At 39.7% G+C, this 23,663-nt stretch overlaps 1 protein-coding gene, 1 non-coding gene and 1 pseudogene across 4 annotated transcripts in view; 1 reads left to right on the top strand and 2 right to left on the bottom strand.

The window, feature by feature from the left end:
- The window catches only part of LOC113250505 (perilipin-2-like), a 63,424-nt pseudogene extending 49,396 nt beyond the window's left edge, over positions 1 to 14,028 (bottom strand).
- On the bottom strand, positions 6,023 to 6,125 carry LOC113250964 (U6 spliceosomal RNA). The gene has a single exon (XR_003314285.1). It is a non-coding gene; the product is annotated as a U6 spliceosomal RNA (small nuclear RNA).
- ACADL (acyl-CoA dehydrogenase long chain) overlaps positions 9,305 to 23,663 on the top strand; it is a 40,104-nt gene continuing 25,745 nt past the window's right edge. Inside the window, exons 1-5 of one of the 3 annotated variants that reach the window (XM_026492037.4) lie at positions 9,305 to 9,711; positions 14,433 to 14,588; positions 15,852 to 15,989; positions 17,287 to 17,451; positions 23,174 to 23,240. In XM_026492037.4, coding sequence (XP_026347822.1) covers positions 9,635 to 9,711; positions 14,433 to 14,588; positions 15,852 to 15,989; positions 17,287 to 17,451; positions 23,174 to 23,240 — 603 coding nt within the window. In that variant the 5' untranslated portion in view covers positions 9,305 to 9,634. The remainder of the gene's footprint in view (positions 9,712 to 14,432; positions 14,589 to 15,851; positions 15,990 to 17,286; positions 17,452 to 23,173; positions 23,241 to 23,663) is intronic. The other 2 variants (XM_026492036.4, XM_044381201.3) reach the window with 2 other exon arrangements.

The raw sequence follows: 23,663 nt of genomic DNA, 5'->3' as shown, positions 1-23,663 counted from the left end.
CTTCGTATACTCCAAAGGATTAAAGATTTTAATATTTCAACTGGATAGCTGGGGGTAATTTTTTCATCTTTTTTAACCTTGTAATTCTGTGTTACTGTTTTTTTCAATGTTTTTAGGAGTTTCTCTGCCTTTTTTTGTACTCCAAAATATGAATATTTCTTACAGATGACAATAAGTTATCAATTTTTGAGTGCTTCTCATAATCCTGTCATTGTTCTAGCCACTTTGTCTTCATTTTCTAAAAACTACTCCCAACAACTCCATGATATAGGTACCATTATTTTTCATTTACATGTGAGTAAATGGAAGTTAGGATATATCTCCTATATCTCCTAAATCCATGCTGCCTAGCAGATGACCTGTCTCAGCCTGTGTACAAAGGAGCCTTAAGAAAACTGAAGCAAGCCAGAGAGGTTTCCCAACAAGCTGTTCTTACCACATTTTCCTTTGCTTCTGTCTTCATCATGAAATAATCTCTCAACTTTAGCCCATTCTTGGCTCCACTTCCTGGACTTACTGCTGTCTGACAAGAAATCCTGTGGGGCGCCTGGGTAGCGCAGTCGTTAAGGCGTCTGCCTTCGGCTCAGGGCGTGATCCCGGCGTTCCGGGATCGAGTCCCACATCGGGCTCCTCTGCTGGGAGCCTGCTTCTTCCTCTCTCACTCGCCTGCTGTGTTCCCTCTCTCACTGGCTGTCTCTCTGTCACATAAATAAATAAAATCTTAAAAAAAAAAAAAAAGAAATCCTGTGACATTTCTGTATTCATTGTTAATAGCTAAATGAATTTGAAAGCTTCCAGAAAGTTAGACGACCGATCTGTCCCTTCATGGTCTAGAATCTTGTGTTCTCCTTTAAGATATGAAAACTCTGTTCCCCTAAAGGTGAACAAAGTTTAAATTTTAACATTCTCAGTGATTGTATGTACCAGACTGGAACACTTAGCCAGAATTATTGCTCAGTTTAGAACCTGGACAGATGAAATTCTTTTGCACCTTAGTTTATATTTGTTTCGTTACAGGATTTTTTTCTCTCTCGGGGCCCATGGTTCTTGAACACACTGCTTCGAAGAATGAAGACGTAGACCAGACAGAGTGGTAGGCAGCAAAGCAAGGTTTATTGAGCAACGGCAAAGTGATAGTACGAAGCTCCCAAGGAGGGAGGGGACCAAAGAGGGTTGCCACCAGAGTTTCTAAGTCTAGGGGGTTTTATGGGCTTGTTGGTAGGCTGTTTTAATCTGATTAACCCTCCCTTGCACCTGTCATCCGATCAGGGTTTTGTCACATGGGAAAGGGTGGAGGGCTCCTTCCAGGGTGGTGTAAAATTTGCAAATAACACTACAGATAAAAGACTGGTATCCAAATTCTATAAAGAACGTCTCAAACTCAATACATGAGAAACAAATAATCAAATCAAAAAATGAGCAGAAGAATGAACACTTTTCCAAAGAAGACATACAAATGGCTAACAGACACATGAAAAAATGTTCAAAATCATTAGCCATCAGGGAAATTCAAATCAAAACCACACTAAGATACCACCTTATGCCAATTAGAATGGCAAAAATTGACAAGGCAAGAAACAACAAATGTTGGGGAGGATGTGGAGAAAGGGGAACGCTCTTACACTGTTGGTGGGAATGCAAGTTGGTACAGCCACTTTGGAAAACAGTGTGGAGTTCCCTTAAAAAGTTAAAAATAGAGCTACCCTATGATCCAGCCATTTCACTACTGGGTATTTACCCCAAAGATATGGATGTAGTGAATAGAAGGGCCATATGCACCCCAATGTTCATAGCAGCATTGTCCACAATAGCCAAATTGTGGAAGGAGCCGAGATGCCCTTCAACAGATTTCTGGATTAAGAAGATGTGGTCCATATATACAATGGAATATTACTCAACCATCAGAAAGAACGATTACCCAACATTTGCAGCAACATGGACGGGACTGGAGGAGATTATGCTAAGTGAAATAAGTCAAGAAGAGAAAGACAATTATCATATGGTTTCACTCATTTATGGAACATAAGAAATAGCAGGGAGATCGATAGGAGAAGGAAGGGAAGAATGAAGGGGGGGTAAACAGAAGGGGGAATGAACCATGAGAGACCGTGGACTCTGGGAAACAAACTGAGGGCTTCAGAGGGGAGGGGGGTGGGGGATTGGGATAGGCCGGTGATGGGTATTAAGGAGGGCACATATTGCATGGTGCACTGGGTGTTATACGCAAACAATGAATCATGGGACACTACATCAAAAACTAAGGATGTACTGTATGGTGACTAACATAACAATAAAAAATGATTATTAAAAATAAAAATTTTTTTTAAAAAGGTGGTTTCCTCTTGGTGGGGGAGAGAGGGCGGCGGGGGATGCGGGGGGGGGGGGTGTGGGCACTTGTCCCTGCCTGCTTTTCTTCCAACTATCCATCCTCAGTATTAGTTTTAAAACTACCTAGTGTTGATTACAAACTCTGGGATAAAGGAAAGAAAGGGCAGCATTTTCTCAAATGGTATTAGTAATGGGGCGCTTTGCTGTTCTCTCTCTTGCTTTCTCTAAAATGGGAAGAACAAGCTTTAAAAGAAATGAAGAGTAGAGACTTAAAGCTAACACTGATAACACTTGCTCACTCCGGGGTCTGGCCACAAGACAAGGATTGTCTAAAGTGGCCAATAAAGATATTGGGCTTAATATTGGAAACTAGAAAAAGCAGCTTTCCAAATGAATGATAGCTAACTAAATTAGTAGGAAAGGTCCCTGGGTTTTGTTTTCCTAGCAACTTGGGAAGAGCATGGCCTCTCGTAAGTGTGAAGGCAAGGAAAAACAGCAATGGGTTTACTATGAACTAGGCTCCTATTGCTGCCAGACTGGATGCTTCCCATATTTTGCCCTGTTTTAGCCTCACAATAACCCTGTGAGGTAGACACTATTAATACTCCTTTTTTACAAATAAGGAATCAGAGACATGGAGAGAGAAACTCAGAGAAAGGTTTCCAACTTTGGTCTTGATCTGTGGAATGCTATATGCCCATGACTTTTTCACGATCCCATAAAAATAAAGTTGGGGGAAAAGAAGCAAATCAAGTAGTCCACCCAGAGTGTGAACTCCTTATCCTGGACTATTACCTTACTTCTACATTTCTCATACTCCGTCTTGTATTTTAAATCATCTTATACGAGTCTTATTTTCATAAATGCATTCCAAGATCTTTGCAAGCTGATATTTGATCTTGTACAATGTACTCTCAACATGAGGAGGAACTCAACAAGTATTTACTGAATAAGAGAGTGAACGAATGAATGAACTTTGCTTTCCTATGCCTTGTATCTATTTCCTACCACATCAAACCTAAATTCCTTGGTATGATATTTAGTGATAACAAAAATACTGGCCAACTGAACTGAACTGGACGAGAGTAACAAAACTGAATGGTTACAATGCAGCAAATCTATGTGCAATACCCTTTACATAAACACAGAGCATTTAATCCCCACAATGACAGCAACCTGTAAGGAACAGAGATTTAGGATTAAATCCAGGTAGTCTCATGCCTAAATCTATAGTCAGCCCTGTGTCCCAGGCTGCCTCCCAGCGATTACCAATCTGCTGAACCTGAGTTCCTACTTCTTCCCAAGATACATCCTCCAGTTCTTTACTGTCCTTTGTTTCTATAAGCCTTCCTAATTTTGTTCTAAACTCCTCCAGTGTCCGGATCTTTCTTTCCCTTTTGTTAACTCCCAGACCTTCAAATTCAAGGTATATGCACTAACTGGAACATTTCCTGATTACTCTGGCCCTAATTTACATTCAATTAATAAAAGCATGCCATGCAAACTCTCACATAAAAAACGTGAGTTATTCCTGCCAGGGAGATATAAATGACTCAAAGCATTCTTGAAACATTTGGCAATTTGACTAAATCATCTCTGCATTCAGAAGCACTTTTGTTCTTATTTCACAAAATGAAACATATTAACTTTATGAAATATACTAACTTTACAATGTTGAAACCTGGTGGACACATCCTAACCAAGTTGAGATATTAAAATTAAGGTGGTTCAAATTAACCTCACCAAGAATGGGACAAACTAGCACCAGGGATGTTCTGATGCAATATACTGAGAAGGACATTACATTATTTAGGTACCCATTCTGCCATGAGGAAACCTCAAAAACCAAACTATTTCTAAAAATACCTGGCTTTTACTCTTCAAAAAATGTCAATGTCAAGAATTATCAGACAAAAGGAGCTGTGCCAGGTGAAAGAGTATTAGGGAGACAAGATAACAAAATATTCTGCACTGGACTTGTCAAAAGTTCAGAAATAGCCGAAAGCAAAACCAGTGAATCACTGAAGTAATTAGTGAAAGTTTCTTCTGCACACACGAAAAACAGTTCACAAATGGGAAGGACTCGAACCAAAAGATGGAATGAGGCTCAGGGGTATATCGTTATAAATCAGCTTAACAGTAGACCCCACTGATCCAGTGTCACTTTCCACAGTTTCAGTTGCCTGTGGTCATCTCCCAGGTCCAGAATCAGACCCTTCTCCTTCAGACATTAGTAGCTTAATTCTACATCACAATCCCTCCTGTCATTCACTTCACCTGATCTCATGACACAGGAATTTTAGCATCTCATATTATCACAAGAAGAAAAGTGAGTACAGTACAATAAGATCTTTCGAGAGATCACATTCACGTAACTTTTTTATAGTATATTATTATAACTACTCTATTATTGTTGGTAATCTGCTATGCCTAATTCATAAATTAAGCTTTATCATAGTGAAAGAGGACTTCAACTGCCTCCATTTTGACCTCAAACTTTCTAGTTGGGTTCTTCTTTTCAGCTTGTCTCTAGGCTCAGGCGGAAGACCCTGGGAGCAAAGCATCTCCTGATGGGAATCCAAACTACCCCCTCAAACAATAAGGACTGCCCTGAGCCGGTAAGACCCCACCTGTGATTGACTCTAAGAAAATGATCATTTGACTTAACACTGCTACCTGCAAGTACCCACCCTCCTTTGCCCCACATTTTCCTTATATAAACCTGGAAGTATTTTCAGCATTTTGGAGACAGTCTTTAAGATGTTAGTCAGCTGTCTTCCTGGTATTGGTCTTACTGAAATAAATTACTTTCTTGTTTCACCACCACTAGTTTCTCTGACTTTGAATGTTGTCAGCGGTGTGTGGCTGAACCTGTTCTGTTTGGGTATATACAGGTCTATATAGGATTTGGTGCTTCCGTGGTTTGGGGCATACATTGGGTGGGGGTGAGGGGTTGGGGGGGGGGTCGGGTCTTGGAATCCTCAGCAGATAAGGGGGTGGGGACAACTGTATCACCATACAGTGATACAGGAAGCCAGTGATTATTCTTCACAGTGATTATTTATTAGTTATAATATTAGAACTTTCTTAAATGAGAGGGAACTGGTCTTCATATCAACCTTGGGGAAATAGTTCAAGGTTTGCCAATGATTTCCAGAGATACAAGGAAGAGATGACCCAGATAAGTTAGTCTTGCAAAATAAGCTAAATTCAGTGATACAAAATGTTGGAGTTTGGAGCCAATGGCAAGAGAGAATTCTTGAGATGTCTTCAGTGCAAAAAAGATGGTTTTCTTAAAACACAGGAATAGGACCCGTGGGCAGAAAGAACTGTACTGGGGTTGTGACTGATGACTGATTATATACTTTCAAACTGGGAGGGGGTTAGGGCTAGCATAGTCCTAAGGAATTTTGGAAGCAAGGTTTCCAGGAGCTTGACGGGGCTAGCTATTGCTAGGGAAAGGTCATTTATTACTGTTTAGTAAACCCTCAGGAGACCCTTCAGATGAGTATCAGTGGGCCATATGCTTGAAGGATGATTGCTCACATGTATCTTGGGGGGTAGAGATAAAGGAAGTTTCCAAAGGAATTTTTAATATGTTAAAGAAGACTTATAGGATCCTGGAGGGTTGGGATAATGGTAAGCTAAGACTGCCTTTTGCCCTGAGCAAAGTTTTTGTTTAGTTTAGTTTTGTTTTTTTATGGAATGCTTCACGAATTTGTGTGTCATCCTTGCACAGAGGCCGCACTAATCTTCTCTGTATTGTTCTAATTTTAGCAAATGGGCTGAGGAAGCGAGCAATGCCCTTAGCAAAATATTAATGTTGGGGCAGCTGAACTCCCAGAGGAAGGTCACTCACACCTGTTTCAAGGACTTGCCAATGGGCTGGAGGCAGTTTGGAAATTTAATCTCTTTCTTTTTCTTTTATTTACCACATCATTCAGCTTTGTGACTGAATTGGTCTTGTCTGCTCAGGCCATTTGCAGGCACATGTCCATTTTTTATTCTATCAGATTTAATTATAATGAAAGGATATATTAGAATATTTGTTGAAAGAATATGGATGGTAGATTATTTAAGAATTCTTTTAAAAGATATTATTTATTTATTTGAGAGAGAGAGAGAGGGAGAGAGGCAGGGGCAGAAGGAGGGGGAGGGGGACAGCGGGAGAGGGAGAAGCAGACTCCCCACTGAGCAGGGAGCCCGATGTGGGGCCCCTATTTATTATTTTTTAAAGTAAACTCTACTCCCAACGTGAGGCTTGACCTCACGACCCCAAGATCGAGTCGCACTCTATCGACTGAGCCAGCCAGGTGCCTCAAATCCTAATATAACATTCTTAAATAGGGGCTCCTGGGTGGTTCAGTCCATTAAGCATCTGCCTTCAGCTCAGGTCATGGGATCAAACCCCACATCGGGATCCCTGCTCAGTGGGGAATCTGCTTCTCTCTCTACAGCTCCCCCTGTTTGTGCTCTCTCACTCACTCTCTCTCAAATAAATAAATACAATCTTTAAAAATAAATAAATAAATAGAATATTACATCAGGGTTAAACTTCTACTTTGGATAACTGTGCTATAGTTATTAAAAGAACTCCTTCACTCTTAGGAAATATACACTAGGAGTGAAGGGGCATGATGTATCCAATTTATCCTCAAATGACTCCGAAAAGAATACATATATGTGGCAAATGGGGCAAAATGTTAACAATTGGAGAATCTGAGTAATGGCCATATGGGAGTTAATTGTACTATATTTGCAACTTTTTGTGACTTTAAAACTATTTCTGAATAAAAAGCTAAAGTAATTTTGATGAAAAATTAATAAGATGACCAAAGTGCTCAAAGAAATTTAATTTGGAAAAAATGTAAAAAAGAAAGACACTTCCTCTAAAGGTGGGAGTCTTGGGGTTTCTTACACTGTTGTATTTCCTAGGGATTTTGGCAATAATTCTAAAAGTAGGGAAATCTTGAGTTTGTCTACACAGTCACCCCTGGTCCTGCTCAGAGACTAGAAACATAGCCAGGCATATGATTGGTGCCACAAAGAACTGCTTGCTTCAGATACCTCCCCCACAGTTCTGCCCTGGCACCGCTAATTCCCCTTGATAGGTAAATGAATTTTTATCTTTTTCAAATCGTCTGCATCTGAAATTTCACTATTAGAGCCAATTATTTGAATTAGAAAAAAAAATCTAACTTTTGTCAAATTGATTATCAAAGGCCATTAGTAAAAGTCACCATCACCTGAAAATGTGAGTATGTAAGTGGAGGAGAATAAAAAGAGCTAACACTTACAGAGAGTTGTATGCAGAGGCTTCAGCAATGCTGTCCTAGTCCAGGTCACAGATGTGGTCCGGTGGGGTGGAGGATGCAGAGCTTGCCAAGGCAAGGCTTGAGGACAAGAGGTGGCTCCTCGTCACTAACTGGGCTTCCTGGTCAAGGACATGAAGATATAGTTCTTGGGCTGCCTGGGTGGCTCAGTCAGTGAAGCATCTGCCTTCAGCTCAGTTCATGATTCCATGGTCCTGGGATGGAGCCCCACATCGGGCTCCCTGCTCAGTGGGGAGTCTGCTTCTTGCTCTTCCTCTCCCTCTGCCGCTCTACCTCTCTACCCCTGCTTGTGCGCGCTTGCTCTCTCTGTCTCAAATAAATAAATAAAATCTTAAAAAAAAAAAAAAGATAAAGTTCTTGGAGGAGTTCTATTCTTCTCCCTGCCTGTTAAGGAGTCTGAGATCATCAACTTTTTTTCTGGGTGTAACTCTCTTTAAAGATTAGGCCCATGCAAAAGGACATCTGTGCTGGCCAGTGGATCGAGTTCAAGGTGTTTGTCACCATCCGGAACAACAACAGCCAAAGCTGGTTCTGGTGTGCTCCAAGGAGACAGCCTCTGCCATGTACGGGGCCATAGTCCTGGCCCACCTCTCTATAGACACAGGGCAGTGAGGTTACCAGGAGATCAAGAGCAGCAACCCCACACCATCCCTTGAAATGTGACAGGTCACTGTGTCTCTGTGCTGGCATGCCTCATCCCTGCCCCCAGAAGCACGGACATCATCTGGGCCCAGGAAGCTGCTGAAGATAACTATTATCGACAACTGCTACACCTAGACCAAAGGTTGCACTGCCGCCTGGAACAGCTTTGCCAAGGCCACCTTTCATGCCATCTCTAAGATCTACATCAATCTCACCAAGACATCTCTAGAAAAGGACCCTGTTCACCATGTCTCCCTACCAGTTCACTAGACCTTCTAGTAAAGACCTACAGCAAAGTCTCCGTGTAGAGGATCCAGGCTCCAGCTGTTGCCACCACACAGTGTTTTTATACAAGAAAATTAAAGTGAATTAATTAAGCCTGTAAAAAAAAAAAAATCACCCATGAGATGGGTTAACTAGACAGAAACCTGGACTGCATCATCAAATGTTACTGCTGCTGCGGTTATTCTCACACCACACTGAGACACGCTCAAGTAGTATTTTATTATTACCATTTTTCAGAGGCTCAGCAAGACCATGCAGAAAAAGGTCTCTTATTGCGCCGTACTGGCAAGTAACTCGATGAGCCAACTATCATCTTGAAAAACCAACAGTCTGAAGCTAGTAAGTACCCTGGCACAGACTCCTAGTGGTGGAGGTCCTAAGACCCCCAGGCATCGAGTCTAGAATTTTGGCAAGCCTGCCTGAAGCCCTGTGCTCCCCCAGTCAACTAATATTATTCACATGCTTCTGTTTGAAATTAACTTCCTTTTTTTAACTTCCCAATATTTTGCATTCAGTTAATGTGTTCTTGATTTCTAACGCAAAATCTCGTTTTCAGGCCTTCATAACTGTCCTCAACTTTTAGAATGGCCTGGAGGTCCTGCCTTACCTCCTTAGAATTCCACCCAGCAAACTACTTCAGAGTTCAAAATCCTTCCGAGACCTCCTATCCCCAAAATACCAATTCCATTAATTTGAATAGCTCCCACTATCATTGCGTTGAAATGTAAATTATTAAACAGTATTTGGTAACTAGAGGAAAAAGGGAATGGCAAAACAGGAATTCAAAAACTTGGTTGGCTACGACTCAGAGGGGAGTGTTGCAGCCCGGGGCGACGCTCCACCCGTTCTCCCCGGAGGAGGCAGGCTCGGCGAGGTCGCAGCAGTCCCCGTTCAGGCTTCCGGCTCTGCAAAAGCTCGCGGGGCGGTTTTCGCTGGGGACGACCCAGTAGGAGCGTCCCGCGGAGAACTGGCCCGCCGGCGCCAAGCCCGGGAGCCTCCGAGGAGTCGTGTCCGTCGCCGCTGCCGCCCTAGCCGCCGTCCCAGCCATGGCTGCACGCGTGTTCCGCAGCTCCCTGCGCTGGTGGGGCTGCCGGGGTGCCTGGCTTTCGCGGCCGGCCGCGAGGTGAGCGCCGGCGGAGCTCTAGCTGAACCGCCCGCCCGAGCCGCGGGGCGGTGGTGGGCCGGGGCAGGAGAGGGAAGGGCGGGAGAAGAGAGGGGGGAGGGACCCCCCGGGGGCACCGACCGCAGCGGCGCGCGAGGGGCGGGGCCGGGCGGTGGGCGCGGGAGACGCCGGGGGTAGGGGCTGGGCCTTGTCCTGCGGCGCCGGAAGATGGGATGGGACCCACGTCGAGGAGGGCGCATGCAGGCCTCGGTTGTGACCCCCGGAGTAGCGCGAAAGCCCAAAGCGGGGTTCGCCAAGGCTCACTCTGGCCCCAACCCGGCTCGTGAGATTCTAGGACCGGCCGCGGGGTTGCGGGGGAGGGGCGTCTTACCGGGACTCGGGCTCCTGCCTTTGGGCCTAGAACCGTGGCGAAAGGCGGCGGCGTAGTGCCCCAGGCGGTCTCAGGGTTGTGAACCTGGAGGAGGGACTCCCGCCTCGCGGGTGTGGAGAAAGTGGCAGGCGTCTGCGATGAAGCGTACTTTCAAGAGTGCCCCGGAGCAGGCAGCCCAGGACAGCAAAGACCTGACGTCCGCCCCATCAGACAAGGGCATTGAGATTTATTTAACAAATCCTTTAATTAATTAAATCCAGAAAAGTTAATCGTTTCTAAGTGGCTCTGTGATGATGAAGGTAGTGTTTATGAGATCAAAAGCTTTAGATACTGGCTGACACATCAAATCCATTCATCGGGTAAACTGGAAGCATCCAGGATTCACTATTGAAGGAGTATGACATGAATGATAAATTAGCTTGTTACAGCATTGGTGGAGCTCTCAGATGTGGAAAAGTACCTCTTCCTCCTGAGGACAGTTGGGAAGACTTTACTGAGGAGGTGACTTGACTTCAGGATGCACATACTTTTCTGAGCTCTTCCCCAGAACTTCGTAAGACTGTGATCCTCAAATTTTTGTTATCAGGACTCTTTTATTCTCTTAAAGTTAGAGGACCCCCAAAGATCTTCGTGTGTGTGTGTGTGTGTGTGTGTATGCGCGCGCGCGCGGGGAGGGGGGGTTGTATCTATCCATATGGATATCGATAGATAACTACAAAACAAATTTTACAAATATTTAGTTAATTAAAAGTAACAATAGAGATATGGTAAGTGAAGTAAGACAGACAGATACCGTATGATCTCATTTATATGTGGAATCTTAAAAGAGCAAACGAAAAAAAGAACTCATAGATACGGAGAACACATTGTGGTTGGGGGGCAGGGTGTAGAAATGGGTGAAGGGGGTCAAAAAGTCCAAGTTTTCAGCGCTAAAGTAAGTCATGGGAGTTGAATGTACAGCATGATGACAGTAGTTAATACTGTATGTATATTTCAAATTTGCTAGAAGAGTAGATCTTAAAAGTGATCATCACAAGAAGAAAAATTATAAGTATGTGGGATGATGGATATTAACCAGACTTATTGTGTTGATTATTTCACAGTATATACAAATATTGAATCATGTACATCTGAAACTACATATTATGTGTCAATTATATCTCGATAATAAGTAAAAAGTAACAATAATAAACCCATTACATGTTGTTATAAATACCATTTTTGTGAAAAATAGCTTTTTCAAAAGAGAGACATCATTTACATTGGCTTAGTAGAACACATCCCAATTCTCGTATCTGTTTCTGCATTAGGTCTATTGGGATAAATTACTTTGGTTGAAGTATAGGAAGAAAATCTCATAATAGAGAATTTTGGAAAAAGGAGGACCCGAGGGACCCTCTGAATAGGTCAGGGACTGTAGTTTTATCATAGCAGGCTTCTTAATGTACAAATGAGTCACTCAGGGAATTTGTTAAAATACAGATTCTGATTCACTAGATATGGGGTGAGGTCCGAGATAGTGTATTTATAACCAGTTCCCAAGTATTGCTGAAGGTGCTGGTGGAGACTGTCTCCCTTTTATAATGTAAATGATTTTTAAAAAAATAATAGAGCCTGGCCTCTTAAATTAGTAGAAGTTTATTTTTGTTCAGTACAGGTTTCCTGATCTTTATAAGGAAAAAAAGGACCAATTTATTCAGTAAGTTTCCTTGGCCTTCAAGAAATGGATGTTCCAACATACTGGCTGTCAACTGTTTTGATTTTCTTCCTCATATTCTCTCTTGAACACTTTTGACTGACCTGAAACCCTTTATTCTTCCTGGCATTTCTTTCACTTTCTAGGGTCTTGGTATATTTTATTTAGAAATATTCCAAAGGTTTCTTTAAGGTACTATGGGATATAAAATTTTAAGATAGAGGCAGACTGGAATATAAATTCCACCCTGTTAATTGCTAATTATGTTGACAGATGATTTAGAGTTTGAGAGCACCGGTTTCCTAGTCTCAGCACATTTTTTTCCTAAGGAAAAATTCCAAGTATGGAAAAGCTCTATGGACAAACGTGTGCATTATAGTTTTATTTCTACTAGCAGGAAATTGGAACCAATCATTTTGTTACAGGATTTCCTTTCCTTTAGTGCTCACCATTCTTGGTCACGCCGCTTGTAAGAATGAAGAGGTAAACCAGACCTGCAGAGTGGTGGGCAGGAAAGCAAAGTTTACTGAGCAGTAGTAAAGTTTATTAAGTGATTATACAAAGGTCCTGAAGAGGGAGGGCACTTCAAGGGGAACTGCGAGCGTTGCGGCCACTGGAGTTTCTAAGTCTAGGGGGTTTTATGGGCTTGTTGGAGGGCTGCTTTAATCTGATGAAGCCTCCCTGCGCCTGTCATCGCATCGGGTTTTTGTCACATGACAAAGGGTGGAGGCCTCCTTCCAGGGCGCTGTAAAATCCTTTTAAGGGTGTAAATTCCTCTTAGGGTGGAGGCCCGTTGTCCCTGCCTGCCTTTCTTCCAACTATCCTTCATCAATTTCAATTATGGGATAAAGTAAATTTTGGCCTATTTGATGTAAAGGTATAGTGGTATGCAAAACCCCTATAGGTCTTGGTGCTGTTACCTCCGACTTGATCTACTGTTCTCACTCAGTCCACGTTTGGCCTCCTTGCTCTTTCTAGAACACACCAGATACCATCCTGCCTGACACATTTTGCTTTAAGTGCTTTCTTGTCCTAAGATGCTTCTACTCCAGAAATCTGCTTGGCTGTCACCTTGAGGTGTTTGCTCAAATCTCATTTTTCTAACTTCACCTACCCTGATTGCACTATTCCATACTGCAGCCATTGTCCCTGCCTTGTCCCAGACACACACTCTGATCCTTGCTCCACTTTTCTTTTCCATAGAATTTATCACCTTCTCCTTTATTCTGTAATTTGCTTCTTTAGTGTGTTATTTATCATTATTCAGTCTCCCTTTCTTGAAATGTGAGCCTGAAAACAAGGATCTTTATTTATTTTGCACACTCTTGTAGCCCAAGGTACCTAACAGTGCCTGCTACATAATAGGTACTCAGAAAGTGTGTGTTGACCAAATGAATGAATGAGCCATTAAAAATAACGATTTGAATGACTGAGTAGTAACCATGAAGGCAAAAGGCAGACTTGAAAGTATTAAAAAAAAAGATTGTAGTATTACATGTTCACAACCAAAGATTACCATTTAAAAAGTATCTCAAATTATATTAATAAACTGCACTAAAAGTTGGGGATAAAAGATAAACCTAAAGCAAAATGACTGAAAATGCTTATTAAGTGTATTACTTAGCTTTGTGCCATAACAAAATACCATACACCGGGTGGCTAAAACAACAAATTTATATCATAATTCTAAAGACTGGATAACCCAAGATCAAAGTGCTGGCCAGTTCAATTCCTGGTGAGAGCTCTGTTTCTTGCTTCTGGATGGCTGCCTTCTCCCTATGTCCTCACATGGCCTTTCCTTGCTGCGTGCACACAGGGAGAGCTTGAGCTGACTCTCTTCCTCTTATAAGGCCACAAATCCTCTGAGATTAGGACCCCACCCTTATGACCTCATTTAACTAGTTACCTCCTCAAAGCCCTACTTCCAAATGCAATCACAGTGGGAGTTAGAGCTTCTGGCGTGTATTTGGGAGTGACACGATTCAGTTCATAGCATTAAATAAAAATACATAAGCTAAGCAAAATAATTCATTACCGTGGGAAAAAAAAGGTTGAGACAGACTAATTGCCAATAAACAAACTGTCTTTTAAATAAAAACGGAAGAAGGAGAGGAGGGGAAAAGGAAAGAGAAAAGAAAAAAGAAAAAAAAAGTGTATATCTTACACACCTGCCACTTCAAATTGTATGATTCTGAATGAAATATTAATTCTGGAAAAAATGTTAATATTATCTTAAACATCATAGTGACGTGAAAACTTATCAGTATTATTCTGTGGTGGTATTTGAGTTTTATGTAATATGATTCACATCATGTGACCACACTGTTTTACCTCAGCTCAGACATGTGGTCGGTCATAGCCATGATGTCCTCATTATGGGTTTGGAAGTGAAGAGTGAGTTGAATAAAGACAAACTACTTGATCTCATCGAGATGGGATAGAGCCTATCCAAAGTGGTAATGCTCAAATTTGAACAGGTCTGTCAAATTTCAGAGTTTTTCTACCTACCTCTGTAGTGTGTCTGCGGGGGAAGAAAACCAGTGTTTTTCCATGTTGTTCAATAGAATTATCCTTCCATGTTGTTCAGTGGTACTAATTTGGATATGAAGAGTAACAATTCACTTAATTTTCTTAATGTATATGTATATTTTTAAGATGTTCTCATTCCGGAGGGGAAGACCGTCTAGAAACTCCTTCTGCTAAAAAATTAACAGACATAGGAATTAGAAGAATCTTTTCTTCAGAACATGACATTTTCCGGGAAAGTGTAAGGAAGTTTTTTCAAGAAGAAGTGATTCCTTACCATGCAGAGTAAGTGGCCCATTTTCCTTTAAAGTAATATGCATAAGGGGGACAATGAGAACCACTTCTAGAATGGTGCATGTTGTTCTACAGAAAATATACTGTGTTAATTGTTCTATTAACATTTTGCTCTCTTAACTATTGTACTATAATACTTAACTATTTAACTATAAACTTAAGAATTCTTAAGAATCCTGAGATTAAGTTAGTCTAAAGCTATTTAAATAAATTTTATAATATACAATTAAAAATAAGAAAATTTTGAAAATTTGCAGCTTATTCTAAGGTACTTTAGGCAATAATTACATCAAAACATACATGATAAACTCTTTTCTTCTAAAATTCCTTGAGGTATCTGTGTTTACCTTTAAACAGTATCTTCAAAAATATACCTCATACTTACTAACTATATCTAACTACCACTTAAAAAAAATAAAACAAGGGGCACCTGGGTGGCACAGCGGTTAAGCGTCTGCCTTCGGCTCAGGGCGTGATCCCGGCGTTATGGGATCGAGCCCCACATCAGGCTCCTCTGCTATGAGCCTGCTTCTTCCTCTCCCACTCCCCCTGCTTGTGTTCCCTCTCTCACTGGCTGTCTCTATCTCTGTCAAATAAATAAATAAAATCTTTAAAAAAAAAAATAAAAAAATAAAACAAAAACAAAAGTTCTCAGATTCTTTATCTCTGACTTGCCATCTCTTTCCTCGTTATGCCATTCTCATTTTTAAAGAAGAAAAGCAGAGGTTCCACAGTTTTATGCGAAAATCTAGTCTTTTCAGAAGATCATTTGACAGTTCAGCTGCAAGATGCTTCTGTTCTTCTATTGTTCCTACTTAAACTTAAGATTGCCTGCTCTTGTCACCTTTTGTATATGCTCATCCCCGTAAGTTCAGCACTTTAAGGAAATAGAGGGCAATTGCCTTTACAGGACAGTTGGACAAATTCCCATGACTGTGGCACAACTAAGATTCCATCCTAAGAGTACCAGCTGAGAGGAACTGTATCCATGAATATCAGTGGATGTAATTTGCAGGCCCAATGAATAGTCGAGACAGGAGAGAAGTGGCAAATAGGGAGAAGTAAGGAAGAGAGCAAGAACGAGGAGAAACAATGAAAGAATCAGATGCAAATAGAAAGTTATGGCCCATGTCAATGATAATTACCTCAAATTAAGGGAACATTCCGGCACACTATCATTCATAAGTTCAAATTATGACCATGAAAATAATATGAAAAAAGTTCTTCTGATTTTAAAATGTCTGCTGTTTGCAGATGGGAGAAAGCTGGAGAAGTGAGTAGGGAACTTTGGGAAAAAGCTGGAAAGCAAGGACTGCTCGGTGTCAATATTGCAGAACATCATGGTGGTGTTGGTGGGGACTTGTATTCGACAGCTGTTACTTGGGAAGAACAGTAAGTATGCAGACATTTGAAGTAGAGTCTCATTTGTTAAAGCACGCTGCTCACTTTTCTGAGAAGATGGTAAATTACACTTTCTAATCTTTTAATATTGAAAACAGTGTAAAGTGTGAATGAATAAAACCCTCATATAGGCTTGTGCATTTTTTTTAATGTGGGAAGATAGGAAAATGCACTTTTAAATTGTTAAAATAGGTGCTGTTGAAAGTTAAAGAGATCCCTTCATTTTTAATTGCTTCATGTTTACTTTTCTTCTTTTAAAAAGCTATTTGAAAAAAAAGTGGAAAGATATTTCCGTCAAATATACTTAAAGTTTAATGTATAAGAAATAAAGATTTCAGTTGATGAATGGGCACAGAATTTGAACCAACAGTTCATCAAAACAAAATTCAAATGGGTTCTTTTAGATGAAAAAAGCTCATCCTTAACTACCAATCAAATGCAAATTAAATTAACCTGGAGGTATCATTTTGCGTATTTGCAAAAGTTGGTGAAAATTCAAAATCATAATATGCATTGCTGAAAAGGTTGCAGTGAAAATGAGATACTCATACTATTAGTGGCATTATCAATTAGGACAATCAATAACTGGTGATTAAAAATGTGGATACACATAAAAAAATGAAAATATTTCTGCTTTTTGATCTAGGATGCCACTTTGGGGAATTGATCTTAAGGACGTAATTTTATAGGAAAAAAAGGAGCTGTGTACAGAAATCGTTGTTATGTTAGATAATAGTCCTCCAAATGTGGAAGCAATCTAAATGTCTGGTAGTGGGGGAATGACTAGGTAAATTACATTACGTAAACAATTTTGAATATTTTACAGCTATTTCACATTATTGTTGTGACAACTGTGTTAAAAAAAAAGGACTTTTTCATGTCACATGATTAAAAAAATAGTTAAGTACAAATTCACACCATGACTGCAACTATATTAGAATATATCCTTACGGCAAAGGTAATGTGCCAAAATGAAAATAGTTGCTATGTTAGGGTAATACAACTGTAGGTGATTAATACTTTTAAGTGTTTTGTCTTTTAATTCGTTAAGTAAGTATTCATGGAGCTCTGTTAGATTACTATTAATTGTGCTAGAGCCAGAAATTAAAGGATTAATAAAAACAAAGAGAAAATCTTGCAGGAACTTCCTAGGTTTGTCTGGACAGGCTATTACCACACAATGTGATAAGACTTAATAATTTGTTGTTTAATTGAAAATCAAAGAAACTGAAAGCAGAACAAAATAACTATTTTGTGCTTTATATTTTCTTCTTTTCTTCTCTTTAAGAATATATTCGAATTGTTCAGGCCCAGGTTTTAGTCTTCATTCAGATATTGTCATGCCCTATATTGTAAAGTATGGCTCAAAAGAACAGATTAAGCGCTTCATCCCCCAGATGACCAGTGGGAAGTGTATTGGTGCCCTAGCAATGACAGAGCCTGGAGCTGGAAGGTAAATCAGCATTCATTTGGTTTTAAATTTTTGGAAGCAGTGCTGAACAGCAAATATTTTCTTAGTACTCACTTCATACAAACTTTTGAACAATATGCAAGGAGGGTTACAAAGATGAACACAAACATAATTTACAGCCTTAAGTAACTTCAAACTCCAGTAGGAAAATAAGGCCTTATCATATATGAATAATAATAAAACATCATAATATATGCTGTTCTGAGATATTAATGTGGGGTAATGCAAATAAAATGGTAGGATATGACTTGAATTTGGAGCATGATGAATTTTGGATGTGATGTGACGTTCACGTGGAAATGTCCAGCAGGCTATTAGAAATAGGGATTTGGAACTCTGGTGGTAGGCTGGGGTGCAAAGAATTGGCGCAATGGGAATGAGTAAGATCACTTATTCAGTCATTCGAAGGTTACTTACTAAGTGCTTTTAATTTGCGAGTTACACAGTGGCAAACAAAACAGATGTGTTAGTTGTGCTTACTGAGGAGAGTGACAAGAAACACATAAATAAATAGATCCCTAATTATAAATTATGATAAGTACTGTGAAGGAAACAGGGTGCTATCCTGGAGACTAGCATATGTGTTTGGAGCATGTGTGTTTGTTAGGAAAGGGAAAAATGAATTTAGATATGAGTGTGAGAGAAGGCCTATAAAAAGTGGTCACACATAAACGGAGATATGACAGCTTTGTAATAATATAACCTGAAGTCTGGAATTGTGATGCCTCCAGCTTTGTTTTTCTTTTTCAAGATTGCTTTGGCTCTTCAAGATTGCTTTGGGTCTTTTGTGAATCGGTACAAATTTTAGGATTGTTTGTCAAAGTTCTATGAAAAATGCTATTGGTATTTTGATAGGGATTGCAGTAAATCTGTAGATTGCTTTGGGTATAGACATTTTGACAATATTTGTTCTTCCAGTCCATGAGCATGGAGTACTCTTTCCACTTCTTCATGTTGTCTTGAATTTCTTTCACCAGAGTACGGGTCTTTCAACTCTTTGCTTAAGTTTATTCCTAGATATTTTATTATTTTTGCGCAGTTGTAAATGGGATTTTTTTTTTAAGATTTTATTTATTTATTTGACAGAGAGAGAGACCGCCAGCAAGAGAGGGAACACAGGCAGGGGGAGTGGGAGAGGAAGAAGCAGGCTCCCAGCGGAGGAGCCTGATGTGGGGCTCGATCCCAGAACACCAGGATCACGCCCTGAGCCAAAGGCAGACACTTAATGACTGAGCCACCCAGGCGCCCCTGGGATTATTTTCTTAATTTCTCTTGCTGCTGCTTCATTATGAGTGTATAGGAATGCAGCAGATTTCTGTACATGGATTTTGTATCCTGCAACTTTACTGAATTCATTTATCAGTTCAAATAGGTTTTTGGTAGAGTTGTTTCGGTTTTCTGTATATAGTATCCTGTCATCTGCAAATAGTAAAAGTTTGACTTCTTCCTTACCAATTTGCATGCCTTCTCTTTCTCTTTGTTGTCTGATTGCTGTGGCAATACTATATTGAGTAAAAGTGGTGACAGTGGATAACCTTGTGTTGTTCCTGACCTTGGGGAAAAGTTCTCGTTTTTTCCCCATTGAGTATGTTCACTTTAGGTTTTTCATATAAAGCCTTTATTATGTTGAGATATGTTCCCTCTAGACCTACTTTGTTGAGAGTTCTTATCATGAATGGATTTTATACTTTGTCAAATGCTTTTTCTGCATCTGTTGAAATGATCGTATGGTTTTTATCCTTTCTCTTATTGATGTGATATATCACATTGTTTGATTTTGAATATGGAACCACCTTTGTATCCTGGGAATAAATCCCATTTGATCATGGTGAATGATTTTTTTAATGTATTGTTGGATTTGTTGGGGTTTTTTTTAAGGTTTTTTTTACTCATTAGAGAGAAAGAGAGAGAATGAGCGGGGCGGCGGGGGGGGGGGAGGCAGAGGGAGAAGCAGATGCCCCACTGAGCAAGGAACCCAATGTGGGGCTTGATCCCAGAAACTGGAGATAATGACCTGAGCCAAAGGCAGACGCTTAACCATCTGAGCCACCCAGTGGTTTTGCTGGTATTTTGTTGAGGATTTTTACATCTATGTTCATCAGAGATATTGGCCTGTAGTTCTTTCTCCTTTTTTGTGGGGGTCTATCTAGTTTTGGTATCAGGGTAATACTGGCTTCATAGAATGAATGTGGAAGTGTCCCTTCCTCTTATGTTTTGGAATAGTTTGAGAATAGTAGGTTTTAACTCTTATTTAAATGTTTTATAGAATTTGCCTGTGACGCTGACTGGTCTTAAACTTTTGTTCGTTGGGAGGTTTTATTTATTATTGATTCAGTATCATTGCTGATAATTGGTCTGTTCAAATTTTCTAAATTTTCCTGCTTCAGTTTTGGTAGGTTATATGTTTCTAGGAATTTATTCATTTCTTCTAGGTTATCTAATTTGTCGGTATATAATTTTTCATAAGGTTCTCTTACAATTGTGTTTTCTGTGGTGTTGGTTGTTATTTTTCTTTTCATTTGTGATTTTGTTTATTTGGGTCATCTTTTTTTTTTTTTTTTTTTTTTTTTTTTGATGAGTCTGGCTGGAGGTTTGTCAATTTTGTTGATCTTTTCAAAGAATCGGCTCCTGGTTTCATTCATCTGTTGTATTGTGTTTTTTATTTTTAGTTTCTATGTCACTTATTTCTGCTCTATTATTCCTTCCTTCTGCTCGTTTGGGGTTTTGTTTGTTCTTCTTTTTCTAGCGCCTTGTGAGGTTAGGTTGTTTAGTTGAGATTTTTCTTGCTTCTTCAGGTAAATCTGTACTGCTGTAAACTTGCCTTTTAGAACCACTTTTGCTGCATCCCAAAGATTTTGGGCTGTTGTGTTTTCATTTGTTTCCGTGTACTTTTTGATTTCTTCTTTGATTTCTTGGTTGACCCATTCATTGTTATTGACCTCCATGAATCTGTGCTCTTTCTAGATTTTTTTCTCATGGTTGATTTCCAGTTTCATAGTGTTATGGTCAAAAAAGGTGCGTGGTATGACTTTGATCTCCTTGAATTTGTTGAAACTTGTTTTATGGCCTAATAGGTGATGTGTTCTGGAGAATGATGACTGCCTTAGGTCCAGGGTATTCTGATAACAATTCTGTGATTGTGGGCAAATCTCTGAGCCTCCATGTCTGTGTCAGTGATAACTTATTTAATAGGGTTATAGTGAGGGTCTGAATTCTTGGTAATACTAAGTGGTATATTTTAAAACCATTTTTAATATTTCATATTCACCATTCAGAAGTTTTTTTAAAACCACAGAGTTGTATCATTACCTTTATTACCATTGATATGTCCCTATATAGAAGAATTATTTTAATAAGCCATGTACAGACTTTAGGAACTAATATTTCATACTGACTTATGATAAAAGTTATGTTAGAATACAATAGCACGCAGCTTTAAAATGTTCTTTATAATCATCTCTCCTTTTACTGAAAGCCAAACTATATGTTTTCATCATTTAACTCATCTTTTAAACAGGTGGCCTTGTTTCCAATGTCAGGTGTCCCCAGGATCACCTCCAGGTTCAGTGATTTGCGAGGAGTCACAGGATTCAGCTTCTAATTGTATTCACCACTGTAATTTATTTCAGTGAAAGAATACAAAGAAAATCAGCAAAAAGAAAAGCCTCATGGACTGAAATTCATAGAAAACCAGGAGCAGCTTCTAAGAGCTCTCTTTTAATGGAGTTCCGCAGGACTTGTTTAATTCCTTTAGTGGCAAGTTGTGAGAATATGTGTGGAATGTTATCTACCAGGGTGGCTCATTAGAGACTCAGTGCCCAGAATTTTATTGGAAGTTGGTCACATAGACACTGTTCACCTAGCATGTGACAAAAGTTGAGATTCCCAGAAGAAAAACAAGTGTTTAGCATAAACCATTATTTGTTCAAACAGTTTAGGTATAGTGCATTACTCTTATCTGTTCTGGGAATGGTGGGAACCCTTCTCCCAAATTCACAGATGCCAACCAAAAGCCAAACTTGTAATCAGGACTTTCTAAGGCTAGCAGCCTGAGACCTCTTTATTTGTTTGTCAGAGAGAGAAAGAAGCACAAGCAGGGGGAGAGGCGGGCAGAGGGAGAAGCAGGCTCCCCGCTGAGCAAGGAGCCCAGTGTGGCACTCCGTCCCAGGACTCTGGAATCATGACCTCGGCCAAAGGCAGACCTTTAACTGACTGATCCGCCTACGTGTCCCGTTTTAGTGCCTGTTCTGGGCAAAGCAGTATGCTTGGTGAAGGGTATATTACCTTGATATACAGCATGTCCTCAGAAGGTTTGAGTCTGTGAGTGAGGTGGGCAAGAAAGATAAGATCTTTTTAATTAATCACCGAAATTCAAGATGAATGCTCTAAGAGAGTGTGCTATTTTCCTATGTTTTCTGTAACAGATTACCACAGACTTGGTGGCTTAAAAAGAAATTTATTCTCTCACAGTTCTGAAGTTCAGAAATCCAAAATCATTACACATCGGCCCAAATCAAGGTGTCAGCAGGGCTGCCCTCCCTCTACATGTTCTAGGGCAGAATCCATTCCTTGTCTCTTCCATTTCCTGGTGTCTGAGACATTCCTGGCCTGTGATCTTATCGATCCAACCTGCCTCTCTGATAACATTGCCCCTCCTCTTCCGTCTGCCTCTCTTTCACAAGGACATTTGCATTTAAGGTCCATCCATCAGATAATCCAAGGTAAGCTCCCCATCTCAAGATCCTTAAATTAATCACATCTACAAGACCCTTTTTCTATATAAGGTAACACTTCACAGGTCCCAAGGATTAGGATAAGTGATGTAGATTCTTTATACATGATGGTATTCGTTGTAAGACATTTACAAAAATTGGAAACTACCTAAATAGATTGTTTTAAAAAATCATGATAAACCTATACAATGTAATTCTATGCCGATGATAAAAATGATCTTATAGAAAAGCATTAGATATTATTTGGGGGTCAAAAGCATACGTATGGCTCCAGTTTTATAAAGATACATACATGTTTGTATCTGTTTCCATTGAAAAAATGATGGAAAGGTGTATTTTAGAAGTGTTTATTCCGGGAGGTAAAATTGTTTTCAATTTTTTTTTTTTGGTCTGGAATATTGTCTGTACTTTTCATATTTCAATTGTGAATCTTTGTTTATTTTATCTTTTGAAAAATAATCTATCCCACTTTTAGAGCAGTCTTGTTAGAGGAAGCATTTGAGACATAGTCTTTTAAATAGCTAAGTTTTACACTTGATCTTAGCCAAATGGCAAAGAAGTGATTAAATAGCTAAGTTTTGATCAATAGAGATAGGGGAAGGAACCAGGGTGAACGGAGGCAGATAGGTACATGGTGGCAAATAATCTCTAATATAGTGGGCTTTGAGATGTCATCTGAGTCTAATTTGGAGGTCTTGAATGCTACTTGGAATTTTTATGCTCTATAAAAGCTGGCTAGTTTATGTAATCTTAACCATATACATTTGTATAAGTGGTTTAGAATATGATACATCAGATGTGATTTTTCAGTGCATTTGTGTGAACATCTCTAATATTAGTCAATTTTTATCATGGTATAAACAGTTGGAATGATCACATTATAGACATACTTATGTAAGATCTTTTTGATAATTCAGTTTTTACCAACAAATGAATTTCTTTTCATTATTCTTCACTTTTTCCAATTACAGTGATGTGCAAGGAATAAGAACAAATGCTAAAAAGGATGGAAGTGACTGGATTCTCAATGGAAGCAAGGTGTGTAAAGAGAGGCTTCCATAGCCCTTCTATCCTGAGTCATGCCATGAGTTAACAGTGTCTCAACGCTTACTGATTGTTATTGATTCTCTCAGATCTTTGGACTCATGGGAAGATTGAGTTTACGTAAGCTGTTTTGTTTTATAAGAAATTTGCAACATTTGTACTACATGAGATCTGTGCCTCTTCTATGTTCCATTTGGCATGCTCCCCTTGCTAATATGGCAGATGTCTTAGCTTCCAAACAGCCCTTATCAAGCCACAGAAGAGGAAGGAAGGGCTTGTATTGTCCAAATATGAGACACACAATAGTTAGTAAACTTGATAGTCATGAAAAATTGGGGATAAGATTTTCTTATAAATATCAAGAAGAGTTTCCAAAGTTCTTAGGAGAGAAAGATATCTTTGATAGAATTTGAGAGC

Source organism: Ursus arctos, unplaced genomic scaffold (genome assembly GCF_023065955.2).
Source record: "Ursus arctos isolate Adak ecotype North America unplaced genomic scaffold, UrsArc2.0 scaffold_1, whole genome shotgun sequence".
In the NCBI taxonomy this organism is placed as follows: domain Eukaryota; kingdom Metazoa; phylum Chordata; class Mammalia; order Carnivora; family Ursidae; genus Ursus; species Ursus arctos.
This window is presented reverse-complemented; position numbering and strand designations above follow the sequence as displayed.